This window comes from Azolla caroliniana, unplaced genomic scaffold, assembly GCF_043228905.1.
Source record: "Azolla caroliniana isolate FFs.n. ecotype wild unplaced genomic scaffold, voAzoCaro1.0.p SCAF_20, whole genome shotgun sequence".
NCBI classification, from domain to species: domain Eukaryota; kingdom Viridiplantae; phylum Streptophyta; class Polypodiopsida; order Salviniales; family Salviniaceae; genus Azolla; species Azolla caroliniana.
Genome location: NW_028230455.1, coordinates 1,796,289 through 1,809,774, shown reverse-complemented (window position 1 = coordinate 1,809,774; position 13,486 = coordinate 1,796,289). Strand labels below are relative to the sequence as shown.

The following is a 13,486-nucleotide window of genomic DNA, read 5'->3' as shown; positions in this document are numbered from 1 at the left end:
AAAAATATTATATTTCACACAATAGATGTGAATGTGAGGAGCAACACTTGATGTTCAAGGACTTTACTAATTGATGTAATTCAAAACATACATTGTGATTGTGAGAGATTAGGTTTTAGTTAAAAATGTGTGGAAAGTAATGTCTAATGTGATCAAAGGCAAAGCATTGTATTGAACTATGATACTCAAACTCATAACTTGTTTTGGGCAAACCGTGCATGATCAACCACTCTCATCACTTGTGTGACTTGTCTAACATGGCAAATTGTGTGAGTTAAGTTGCATGGAAGCAATGGACATCGCATTCTATGTTTACAAAAAAATCTAGTGATGCATCATGAAGCAAATGAGGACGAAAGAAAGCTTGAGAGATTTTAGGAAGCAAAAGAATATTGCTGGAGAGATTAAGGAAGCTTGAGAGATTAAATAGAAATGGCTTGTGTGGCCATCATTGTCAACTAAATTAAATTCTAATACCATTGAAAGGCCTAGCATTAACCAATTATCAAGAAGAGTTATGGTGAGAAAAACTAGAGTTTCTAATATTCCCATCCCTAACTGGTTAAATCAAAACACAATTTAAGTGATTAAGACAATGGAAAGGAAATGGTTGCGCTTCACAAGCCATATTCATGTTAATGTTACAAGATACTGAAATAGGGCTTAATCCACTTCTTGTCTGTCATAACTGAGGGTGAAAAGGATTTACATTCTTACACTTGACTCTTTTTGTTCTGGTGCCTCTAGATGACTAGCTCAATTGTACAAATTTCATAGGTGAATAATATCACACTTTCAAGGCACACGTTACAAAGTTTGTGAGAGTGTAAGAACTTGGAAACAGTTATGGATTTCATCATAGTGACAATTCTTTTTGAGTTTGAAAAAAAAGGTTTTACAAAATAATTGATCAACTTATACATTTAAACAAATTCTCTCCAGCACATTGAAGTATGTTATTGCATCAACTCGATGTATCCATTAGCTTATAACGCTTCTCTTGAACCCCGGTAACTCCCATTTGAATCTCTATGATAGTATGAAGAGGTACCTGAACTCAAGGTAAAAAACTGACACATATATACTCGATGCACAAAACCCTCAAATTTACAATACTGATGTGCCAACTACACATATAAAAGACAACTACACTTAATGACTTCGGGGCATATCATATATCTATAAATCATACACCAACACAAAGACATTGAGAAATGGTATTTATAATAAATTTCTCCAATGTTGTTTAAGAATTCTACCTCAATGTGCGGTACTTCTTGCAATGGTTTGTCCGCAAAGTAAGCATAGAGAGCACGCAGGACAGCCTATTTCAATACATACACAAATGGACCAACTGTAAACCTCAATGAACCATTAGCAATATAAATAAGCTTGTATCTTGATTCTAGTATACATTCGAACTACTACAACATGCCCTTATGAAGCACCCATGGAATAAACAAATAACATACTTAGCAATGAAGTACACACTAAATGAATAAAACTATGTAGTTTCTATGAACCCAGTACAAAGCAGATATGTATTCAATAAACAACACGTATCAAATGTACAACAAACCTGGTGAGAAATTACAACCACTGGTGATCTCTGCCTCTCCAGCTCGATGATAACAGGCTCCAACCTACCAGGGCCAGAAATTAGAACACTACAACAGCATTACAATTTCCTAAAATTATACTTGAAGCGTGATTATTATGTGGAGTTAGAAATGCAACCTCTGGATCACATCGAGATATGATTCACCACGTGGATAACGGTATCTCAACTTGTCAAGCTTTCTTGCCCTGCTCAAATTAGCAGTTCATCAATTTCCAATATATCTAATATATATATATATATATGGATCACCTCCTGTGCAATATCCATTTTGTTATAGTAAAACAAAACGCCATATTTACATCAATGAATAATTTTTTCTAAAGATAATACTGTTTATACGATAATCCCATGCTTACTTGTACTCCTCTGGCATGTTCACTTTAATCTCTTCATAAGTCATCCCTTCACAAACACCAGCATTTATTTCATCCAGAGCTCGCCATTGCACCTGAACTCAATGGAAATAGTACACAAACATTAGCATTCACATTAGATGTGCAGGATCGTCCAGTAGCATTCACCCCAGGTGTACATATTTTTAGTCAGAAAAGAAAGTCAATTGTCAAAGGCTATACTGATTTACAGTATGATGGAGCTTCCATTGAAATATTTAAGGACAGGCTCTAATTTTATAACTACATTTTATGCAAATTCCTGATTCTATAGAATAATATATTGAAGAAAAATGGTAGTAGAATAGGCAAGGCACCATGAGCATGACTTCTGAAGATTGAAAGAGCTGCAAGCCCAAGACAAGAGCAGAAAGTTACCTATAGTAAAAGCAGCATAAAAGGCTGGATGAGACAAGCTTATAATTCCTTTCCAACCTAGTTCACAAATTGTGAAGAGGGTTGATATCATTCACACTCCTTTACAGCTCATGTTCGTTGAATTTCTTCCTCAAAGAAAGTTGTGAGTCTTCTCATGTTCGTTATTTATGATGTTCTGAGGAAGTTGTTTGGATGGTGATCTTACTGAATTGGTTTCTTTTATATTGTCCCGCTAACAGAGATATAAAAATCCGAGCATGTTGCTGGTTTGAGACCACACAACATCCTCATGCACGAAGGCGATTAACAAGGAGTTACAGTTATGACACATCAGTTACCGAGTCGTCTGAAACTGGGCTATTACACAGACCAGTGGCCATATTTCATCTCTCTTTTAACAATGACATTTCATCAATAGGTTTTAGATTACCTTTCAGACAAAGATAAGCAATCATTTCATTGTATACGTCAGCACATAGATGAAAAAAGAAGCGGGATTACAGGCATGGTACTAGGTAACGGTGCACAAACAAAATTGAGGTAAGCACTTTGGCTTACGGTCAAGCTCACCAGAACTCTAAAGTTCCAATGGCAAACTCAATATATTGTAGTACAAAAGATTGTACTCCCATTATCACAGTAATCAGCTGTCTGAATCATAGGTATCTTCTCTGATTATTATCTTCTTGCAGCTCAAACTAAATGTGTTTGACATTATCTGATCACTGTCTTCCAACACTCCTGATAGAAACTACTGCTTCAGGGCTGGCTTATTTGATTAATTATCCACTATAGCTGGTTTTTGTTAAATATTACAATAACAGTGCCTAAAGGCATCTTTCATGTATGTTCCCTCTCTCATTTTCTCAATAATAAAGATAAGAACAAATCTCCCAGACATAAGCAATGTCTCGCTCATGACCATTTTGTTTTCACAATAATTACTAGCCTATATTAGAATTATTAGGCTTGCTCAATGGGACATACCTAGTTATAAATCAAATATGGCAAAGAATAATACGTCTCACATTTTTGAGCAGAAAATTGAACAGGGGAACAAACAAGAATTAATAACGAATTTGTTCCCAGCCTCAATTCTCGTTTTCTTTTAGCCTGTAATAAAACAATTTACCTTAGGAAAACCAAGATTGTGGCGAGCTGTGAGAATGGTCCTTTGCAATGTACTTGTCCATATCTACATCAAACAATAAGGTGCTTTTCAGATATATCGGTGCAAAAACCTACATAATTCATATTATTAATGTATTAATTTAAGATATATGCAAGATTATTATAATGAACCTTAGATAGATTCAGAAAGTTATCAGATAGAAGAGCCCATCGTTCCTATAAGTAGGAACTGGATCTATCAACGGAATTATTTTCCAACATGACAGGTTCAGTGATAAAGTATCAAATGTAGTAAGCCAGAAAGTTATCAGATAGAAGAGCCCATCGTTGCTATAAGCATGTAGAAGCACAGAAATGTGCAGGGTGACATATCCAAACTCTATTTTGATGTTTGGCAGTAATCTCTTGAATCTGTATTAATAATAATATCGTATAATATTATACCTTTAACAAAATAACAAATTTTATTTCTTCATATGAGTATTGGTTATGCCATTTTAGACACAGATTCAGAAGATCACTGTCATCTGGAGATCTTAACCTCATAAGCCACTTATTATTGGTCTACATGGATCAACTAATTACATAGTTTACAACCACCAGGGAAATGTGTTAAAAAGCATATACCAAATAGGCAATAAAGCATGTAAGCTTGGTGGCTTTTTCCCATAAATGCCCATAACTGGTTGGTGTACAACCAAACATCTCAATCAAAGTGGATTAACTGCAACTGGAACCAATTTTCGAAGACAGTCTCCATCACCAACCAAGACCACGAACCCGATGCGCATATCCTCAAAAAACAAAAGCCATTGCCAACAGCAGCAGATATGCACGCTTCATCAAGCCTGACTTTTCCATAAGGATAATCTCATCATGGATATTTTCAGTAGGGCAGCAATTTCAGTTCCAATGCAACGATACCAACCTGATGGTTGATTATTCATAATTCATGATTACATTTCAAGCCATTTGGTTGCAATCTGGTATAAAAATATATTTGTTTGTAGGAATCTCTTGTTTGGTCTTATTGGCAATTTTGGCCTCTTAAAAGACATTCATATATCTTTTTTTCTTCTTTCTTTCTTTTGCCACTCACATTATTAAGTTCAACAGAGACACTTGTAATCTTTGTCAGGTTTACCATCTCATTAGTAATCATTTTATTTTGGAGACATTAATAAAACGCTGTTCTCAAAGACAAGACAGCATTTATTATGCAATCTCTTCCTTGGTTTTATAGGCCATTTTGGCCTCTTAAAAGACAATAAAATATCTTTCTGTGAGAAACTTTCCATTCCTGTGTGTATTTATGCTCTTCTTTGAATAATCCAATTTAATGGTTTCCAATCTTACATTCACATTTCCATTAGCAATATCATGTATAAGAAGGGTATCCAGGAAAAAACTAAAGCAAAAATATTTTAGGAAATAATTTTGATAAATCAATATCCTTACTGAAACAAATCTTCCAGGATATAAATTATTCACTGAAAGAAACAAACTTTACATCAGAACATCTTAACCACAACCAAAGTAGAATAAGACTACTTCCAGGTATTAAATGCAAAATCTATGCGTACATGTTCAAAGAAAATTATAGTCAAACAAAAGATATAAAGCCAAATTTAGAAATTTGGTATTTAAAGAGCACTTGTATTTGGTATTTAAATAGCACAATGAGACACGTTCAAAGAAAATTATAGTCAAACAAAAGATATAAAGCCAAATTTAGAAATTTACAGAAGCTGTTCGTTCATTTTTCAGCCTTTTACTAACGAAATCTGCCAGCTTCTTGGCGTACCTTTCCCCTGATTCACTGCAAGAAGATAATTCACATCAGTTCAGGATCACACTTGATATGAACCATAGTGTCAAACATTACGGAGAATCTCTAATTTCACTGCCATCAATAAAAGAGAAATGACGCTAAAAATAAGAGAAGTGCTAAAAGGTCTTCAGACAGATGTGCCTTCTGATGTTCTAAAGAAGTAACAGATGTATTCCCAGTTTTACAAAAGGGGAGCCAAATAGGCATGTGTTGAAGGAGGTACAAGTCTTACAAGAGGTTTCTTGTAGGAAGAATGCTGTGTAGCAAGAAACTTTTCTAACATGGAAACAGCAAGGCAAAAGAAGCTGTAGGAAACAGAGGTAAATAATTTTTGGGCTATAAATAAATACATGTCGCACATATTTTAAAGTTTCATTTAATTCTAGATTAGAAGATCAGGTCAACAAGGTTATAAGTAAAAATCAACTGCATCCATTGTGAGAAAAGCTGTTAATAGCAGCAGTGGAACAGTTGTTAGACACAGCCAAGCTGTGAGAAGGCTGTTAGACACAGCCAAAGAGTAGAGCTTGTTTGAAAGTAGCAGCAAAAGTAAAAGTCTTTACAAAAGAGGTTGGTATAGCCTATTTATACCAAATTGGGGACAGTGGGTGAAATGGTTGTTTGGTAGTTAAGTGACTCTTGTACTACCAAACAGGTTCAATAAACTAGGAATAAGAGGGAATATCTTCGAAAAAGTGGAAGAGAGGAAAGGCATTCAAAGCGTTGCAGATTCTACAAAGAGAAGGTGGGCTTGTCTTGGAAGTGGCTCAATAAATAAATCAGCCACATTTTCTTGGGTAGGACAATATGCACGTTGATGACTTGTGATTTCACTAATTCATGAACAAAATGGTACTGCACTTCAATATGTTTTGTTCTACCATGAAATGCTGAGCTATGTGCCAAGGCATGAGCACTTTGGCTGTCAGTGAAAACTGCAATAGGAGAGTCTTGCAAAACACCAATGTGACAAAATAATTGCATTAACCATAGCAAGTCACAACAAGTATCCAAGTAGGCTCGATATTCAGCTTCCGTGGATGAAGTAGAAACTCGGTTTTTCTTCTTTGATTTCCAAGAAATTAAGCCTGAACCTAACATAAAACAATAGCCAGATTTAGACTTTCTAGAATCAATATCACCTGCCCAATCAGCATCTGAGTAACCAGCAAGCTCAATGCCGCCTCTAAAAGAGAGACCATAGTCGAGTGTGTTGGCCAAATACCTAAGAACTCGAATAGCTCCTTGCCAATGACTTTGTCTTCGAGCACTTGAGAATTGGCTGAGAATACTCACACTATAGGACAAATCAGCCCTGGTGTCAGATAAGTGAAGAAGGGCCCCAATTAACCTTCTATATTTCGTGATATCTTCAAATATCGGAGAATTGTCTTCACAAGATAGCTTTGAGTTTGGATCCATTGGACAAGAGAGTGGCCTGCAATTTGACATGCTATAGGTCTCAAGGAGCTGCCTGAGATACCTATGTTGTCTGAGGAAGATACCACCATGTGATTGATATACCTCCATACCTATGAAATAATGGAGACGTCCTAGATCAGTCATTTCGAAGGTTGTTTTGAGGTTAGCGCGGAGCTCCTTGATTTTAGAAGCAAGGGACCTTGTAATTAAAAGGTCATCAACATATAATATGATCAAGCATAGCAGATTTTCTTGGGAAAAGACATAGAGATTGTTGTCAACATAACAATGTTTGAACCCAAGTGAGAGAAAGAATGTATCAATTTTGTCATGCCAAGCTTTGGGAGCTTGCTTTAAGCCTTACAAGGCTTTGTGTAACTTGTAGACCATGTTTTTCCGCTCTGAAATCTCGAAACCTGGAGGCTGTTCAACATAAACTTTCTCTTTCAAGTCACCATTAAGGAAGGCCGACTTAACATCCATTTGAAAGATGGGCCATTTGTTGTGAGCAGCAAGTGCAAGAGCACATCGAATCGAGGTGTACCTTGTTGTTGGAGCAAAAGTTTCCTCGTAATCTACTCCTTCCACTTGTGAGTAGCCTTTTGCAACTAAATGTGCCTAGTGCTTATCCAAAGTACCATCAGCAGGGTACTTGGTCTTGAAAATCCATTTCAGTCCAATGACTTGTCGATGTTGAGGCTGCGGGACAAGCTCCCATGTATGATTCCGCTCAATGGAATCAAGTTCATCTTCCATTGTTGCTTTCCACTTTGGAAGAACATGGGCCTCTTTTGCCGTTGTGGGTTCTCGTGATTGCACAACAATGCATAGTAAGGCAAAGTTGCATGAGTGAATAGGCTGTTGTGCCTACGTGTTCTTTTCATGTTGGTCGGAGAACCAGATGTATACTCATGAAGTTCAACATCGGAAAGATGAGAATCACGAATGGTGGCTTGAAGCCACATGGGAAGTGGTGGAAGCTGGTGTGTAGAGGGAGGGGAAACAAGTGGAGTTGAGGGAGAGGTTTGAATTGTTGGCGAAGTTAGAGGTTGAGTAGGAGGAGACGGGGGGCTTGAAGGTGAGACATCTTCGTCTAAAATAGGAGATTCCGGAAGAGCTGGGATTTCAAACATGAACTCAGGTGAAATCCTAGAGTCATCCGGCTACACTCCACAAAATGAAAATCCCTAGAGATGACTAACGGGGGGCTTGAAGGTGAGACATCTTCGTCTAAAATAGGAGATTCCGGAAGAGCTGGGATTTCAAACATGAACTCAGGTGAAATCCTAGAGTCATCCGACTACACTCCACAAAATGAACATCCCTAGAGATGACTAGGAACATTGATTCTAAATCCCATAACCTGTAGGCTTTAGATTGTGTGTTGTAACCAAGAAATTTGCATTTCTTGGTTTTGGACTCAAATTTAGTCCTTTTATGATCTGAAATGTGAACATAAGCATCACAACCAAAGACTTTAAAATGAGATATTGAGGGCTTTACACCTATAAATGCTTCTGCAGGGATCATTGCAGCAGCTGCTTTTGTTGGGCAGCAGTTGATGATGTGGACTATGGTGTTGATAGCTTTACCCCAAAACGAGAGAGGAAGATCAGATTGAGATAGCATTGTATGAGCCATCTCTTGGACTGTCTGATTCTTCCTTTCCACAACTCCATTTTGTTGAGGAGTATTGGGTGTAGAAAATTCGTGAGCAATGCCTCGTTGAGAGCAGAAATGGTGAAAAGCTTGGGAGATAAACTCTCCACCATTGTCGAGCCTGATCTTTCGAACTTTCTTTGATGTCTCGTTCTCCACAAGAGCTACCCATTCTTGAAATTTGGTGACGGCTTGAGATTTTTCTACAAGAAAATAAACCCAAACCTTACAAGAGAAATCATCAATAATAAGCATGTAAGTAGCATGCACCACCAAGAGTAGTGGTTTCCAAGATAGATGTTGCACAGTGAGTGGCTTCATGAAGACAAACAACACATGGGGTATTGGGAGTTTTGAAAATAGGCAGACCCTCACCTAGTTGTGAAGAGGAGAGCTTTTGTAGAGAGTCGTAGTTGAGGTAACCAGACCTAGCATTCCACAACATGGGATCTTCTTGTGCCACCAATGCATGAGAGTCTTGAAGAAGATGAAGAAGATGAGATTTGGATTTTTTCAGGCAATATAAACCCCCTTCTTGTGTGCCACTAGCTACAATTTGTAGGTTGTTGGTGTCAATGACTTCCAAAACTGAGCTATCAAAGTAGACTCCATAACCTTGCTTAGTGATTTGGTAGACCGAGAGTAGGTTGGCAGAGATGTGAGGCACATGTAGCACATCTTGAAGAACTGCAGGTTCGCCATTTGAAGAAGTGTTAAGAAACACATTACCCACACACGAAGCCGCAATGCTTGAGGCACCTCCTATGGAGATTTGGGAGGAGCTAGGCTTCACATCATGCAAAATGGATTTTTCATAAGTCATGTGTGCAATGGCACCACTGTCTACTAACCACTCATTAATGGGTGAGGTAGTTGTTCCAGCCAAATGTGAAGAATGTTCCTCAATGCCAAGGAAAACTATTTCTTTGGCTGAGTGGACCGAGTTTGATTTTGGTGTAGGTTGACTTTCGGTAGAAGAAGATTTCTTGGCATTGTCCCTTTTCTTTTTCTGACAATCGGGCTGAATGTGACCTTTGTAGCCACAATAATGAGAGGTGAGCTCTTTGGTGGTCTTGGATTGGCATTGTTGTAGGAGTTGCCATTTGCTTCCACTTGCCTTTACTTTTCGCATGTAGAAGCGTCTCATTGGAAGTTTGAGCACTTTTCTTCCTTGTTGCCCCATCTTGTAGCATGCCAAGAAATGTATTCATATCAGGTGTGTTGGGAAGAAAAGAAATTGTGTCCCAAAAGGCTGAGAATGACTCAGGCAACTTTATCATTAGACGATGCACAAACTCAACTTCAATTGACTTGCTTCCCAAAGAAACTAGTTCCTTCTGGAGTGTAACAAATTGCGTTATTTGATCCATGATGTTGGGAGTGTCATGAATCTTGAGATTTGCTAGTTGGCTCTCAATAGCTATCATTTGAGCATGATTAGCTCGATGATACGTCTTTTTTATGGCTGCCCATGGTTCAATGGCTGTCTCTTCATCTGTATCTTGAAATTGATGAGAAATGCTCGGTTTAATATTAAACATGAGGAAAGCATGAGCACAAGAATCCTTATCTAGCCAAGCTTCAATCTCAACGTTAGATGAGCCAACTGATTTGCGTAAAGAGGATGACGTTACCGGTGGTTTCTTGTCACTACCATTGACTAGATTCCATAGACGATGGTATTGTAGCAAGGTCTTTATTTGCAGTTTCCAATCCAAGTAATTGTTCCCATCCAAGATGGACTCTTTGGGGAGTTGGGGAATGGTTGATAAAACAATGGTGGCATGTGAGGCCATGGATATCCTCCTCTTGAGCTACAACTAGACAATTTGCAACAGTCGTAAGTAGATGCTCAAGGTCTTTCTACTCCTCCCTAGATGCTAGGCGAGGCTCAGATGAGGGGAAAAGAAAAAAAAAAAAAAAAAAAAAAAAACCTCCTCTGTAGGTCGGGAGGGTGGCTGCTAAGAGAACCTCCTCTATAGGGTTGGGAGGGAGGGATAAAAGAAGATAGGTCTGTGTCCTCTTTAGCAATAAAAATCAGGTTGAGGATATGGAGACCTCACTGCTCTGATACCATGTGAGAAAAGTTGTTAATAGCAGCAGCGGAACAATTGTTAGAACAAAATAGACACAGCCAAGTTGTGAGAAGGCTGTTAGACAGCAGTAGCAAAAATGGTTGCAAAGAGTAGAGACACAGCCAAAGAGTAGAGCTTGTTTATACAAAAGTAGCAGCAAAAGTAAAAGTCTTTACAAAAGAGGCTGGTATAGCCTATTTATACAAAATTGGGGAAAGTGGGTGAAATGGTTGTTTGGTAGTTAAGTGACCCTTGTACTACCAAATAGGTACAATAAACTAGGAATAATAGGGAATATCTAGGAAAAAGTGGAAGAGAGAAAAGACATTTAAAGCGTTGCATATTCTAGAGAGAGAAGAATCTAGGAGAAGAGAGAATGTAGAACAAAGATAATAAAGATGAAAGAGAGTGCAAGTCTTAGCTGCCACCCTCCAACAGGCAATTTTTCTCTATTTTCACATTTTCAAAAAGTAGATTTCGAGCTGATTCTTTCAACTACTTATGAGCCCAAATCAAATTTTTGGTTCTGGAGGTCCAACCAAAATAAGTTTTGCAGCAGTCCCAAACCCTATCTACACAGCAACTGCGGCAACCAGTTTTTAGCATAGAAAAACCAGTTTTCAGCACAGCACAATAACTCTTCTCTATTTCTTTCATCCCATTGCTTATAGTAGCTAGTCCAATGGTAGATAGATGCGAAACATATATAGATGCTATTTATAATTGTTTATATTAATACAAGTTTACAACATTGTTTACCAAAAGAGAGGAATCTACAAACAAACAAAGCACATTTACAAATATATAAAACAAAATATCCTCTATAATCCTAGATGAATATAGATCTGATATTCACCTCCTTTCATTTGAGATGAAGAAAATTCAAAATACCTCAATGCAGGATCGCCTCCTATCCGACCACGAACATTATCTTGGCTTTCCCCGTGCCGGGTTAGCAAAATAGGCCGAGGAGTTATATGAGTATTTACCTGCAATCAATATCATTAGAAGATCCTCCAATGAGATGTGTTCAAAAACTATGTCTCATAAACAGTTATCTTTTACTAAATCTCATATATCGACAAAATAGGCTGAGGAGTTATATGAGTATTTACCTGCAATCAATATCATTAGAAGATCCTCCAATGAGATGTGTTCAAAAACTATGTCTCATAAACAGTTATCTTTTACTAAATCTCATATATTGACAACATTACAAACCCATATACCTTGATAAGGCTAGAACAATAAGCGTAAGAAATAGCAATCACAAACTACATCTAAGTCTTTCACTAAATCTCACATATTGACAATGTTACAAACCAAATACCCTTATAAGGCTAGAAAAGTATGCGCAAGAGATAGCATTGAGGAGCTACATGCATATATTAAGTCATCCCTGATCTACTTTTATTGTATTTTTAAGCAAGCAACAGAATTTTTTTGAGAATTTCCCCTTTTGCCTATCATCAGGAATATCCCTTCAAACATCAAACAATATATTTGCACATAATTGGATTAGAATTAAAACTCATACCAGGAAAAACACCATCCTTCCTGGTAAGTACCCACTGATATTGTTTACCTACAAGATAGTAATTATGGATTTTAATCTAACCACCAAGTCATCAAATCAATTAGAAATTTTATCAACAGAAATTAGACTTAAATGTGTTTCTCCATATCTTTGCTTGTTGACAAACCTGTATTTGACCTCCTTGTCCGCTGACCATGTCTATCATCTTAATGTAAGAGCCTTCTTCAACAGGTTCATACACCTAATTTGAGACACTAATTTAATCAATATCTATCATGATTTGGAGATTTGGGGAATAATAAGATGGAGAAGAAAATTTCAGAAAATCGAGTACATTCCTATTTTTAAGGTGAAGAATACCTTTTCATAGTTTGCGAGCCGGTTTTTGAAATCTTTATATGCTACTTCATAATCAGACCTATAATGTCACGCAAAAAATTACAATCAATAAAGGTTTTGATAGAGATCACATTCATAGAAATATTCATAGCTTTCAAGAGGCCAACATGGCATAGGAGACTGAACAACAGAGTACATCTTAAACTGTTTTCTCATGTTGGAGAAGAAATCAAAATTAATATTAGTTAAACTGCCTAAAGTACAAGTGTAAAAGAATACGTGCGGAATGCACACTCGATTACAGTTAGGTATACGTAGAGATGAGATGAGATGAGAGAGTGACAAAGATAACAAGACAACAAAACTTGATTCAAAATAATCAACACTCTGTACATACAATGTACTCAGTGAGCACTCTTTATACAAGTCCTCAAAAGGGACTGACAGAAGTACTGACAAGTACTTGAATGCTCATTAACTGAGCCCGACACTAACAACCTATAATATTCCTATTTACTGAAATAGGAATCTAGGCCCCTAATGGCCTATTGGATTCCATCCGACTCAGCCCAGCCGATCAGTCTCCATCCAATCCGGCTCTCGGCTTCTTCAGCTGATCGGCCTCCATTCGATCCAGCTCTCGGCTTCTTCAACCAATCCGGCCCAAGTTGAGCTTGCTCACTCAACACTCCCCCTCAAGCTCAGCTTGAGGTTCCTTGTCAGCTCCAGCTAGTACACTGCTCCAGCTTCTCCTGGTTGCACGCCTCCTAGCTCACACTCCTCGACTTGCTCGATCGCCTTGTCTGTTGCTAAGGCCTTCGTCGGCCTTCTTCTTGCCTCTGTGACTTCGACGCTCCTCAATCCGTCGGCTCTCCTGCCTTGGCATCATCTTCAGCTGCCTTCTCGTCCGTTTGGCCTTCATGTGGTTCAGCTTGTCCAAATCACTCTTCTCGACCTAATCGGTTGTCTTTGATTCGTCTTCTTCCATGCCCTTGACCACATCTGACCACTTCCTAGTCTTGGCCTTCATCTTCAAGTCGGCGCTGCCCTTCTTGGCTCTACCGCCAGTCTTGGCTTTCTCAGCTCTGTCTCCCCCTTGTT

General features: G+C 38.0%; 2 protein-coding genes across 4 annotated transcripts in view; both read right to left on the bottom strand.

Annotated features, from left to right (window-relative positions):
• Positions 1-659: 659 nt before the first annotated feature.
• LOC147850766 (6-phosphofructo-2-kinase/fructose-2,6-bisphosphatase-like) overlaps positions 660-13,486 on the bottom strand; it is a 32,515-nt gene continuing 19,688 nt past the window's right edge. For all 3 annotated transcript variants that reach the window (XM_087335500.1, XM_087335501.1, XM_087335502.1), the window contains exons 13-23: positions 12,407-12,464; positions 12,213-12,287; positions 12,047-12,094; positions 11,401-11,498; positions 5,266-5,341; positions 3,524-3,586; positions 1,978-2,069; positions 1,738-1,806; positions 1,580-1,643; positions 1,260-1,325; positions 660-1,051 (exon numbers count right to left, since the gene is read on the bottom strand). In XM_087335500.1, the coding sequence (XP_087191626.1) occupies positions 965-1,051; positions 1,260-1,325; positions 1,580-1,643; positions 1,738-1,806; positions 1,978-2,069; positions 3,524-3,586; positions 5,266-5,341; positions 11,401-11,498; positions 12,047-12,094; positions 12,213-12,287; positions 12,407-12,464 (796 nt within the window). In that variant the 3' untranslated portion in view covers positions 660-964. The remainder of the gene's footprint in view (positions 1,052-1,259; positions 1,326-1,579; positions 1,644-1,737; positions 1,807-1,977; positions 2,070-3,523; positions 3,587-5,265; positions 5,342-11,400; positions 11,499-12,046; positions 12,095-12,212; positions 12,288-12,406; positions 12,465-13,486) is intronic.
• On the bottom strand, positions 6,086-10,230 carry LOC147850767 (uncharacterized). Its single transcript, XM_087335652.1, has 4 exons — positions 9,597-10,230; positions 8,988-9,121; positions 8,196-8,749; positions 6,086-6,836 (listed from the first exon to the last, which is right to left on the bottom strand). Exons 1-4 carry the CDS (start codon positions 10,228-10,230, stop codon positions 6,086-6,088), a joined length of 2,073 nt encoding a protein of 690 aa, XP_087191778.1.

Excerpts from the sequence above, each read along its gene's own strand:
- LOC147850767 (XM_087335652.1), bottom strand. The coding sequence starts at position 10,230 with ATGGCCTCACATGCCACCATTGTTTTATCAACCATTCCCCAACTCCCC. Across the intron at positions 8,750-8,987 it reads ACACCAACAACCTACAAATT|CCACTCACTGTGCAACATCT; the intron begins GTAGCTAGTGGC and ends GTCTTCATGAAG. Across the intron at positions 6,837-8,195 it reads CATAAAAGGACTAAATTTGA|GTATCTCAGGCAGCTCCTTG; the intron begins GTCCAAAACCAA and ends CAGACAACATAG.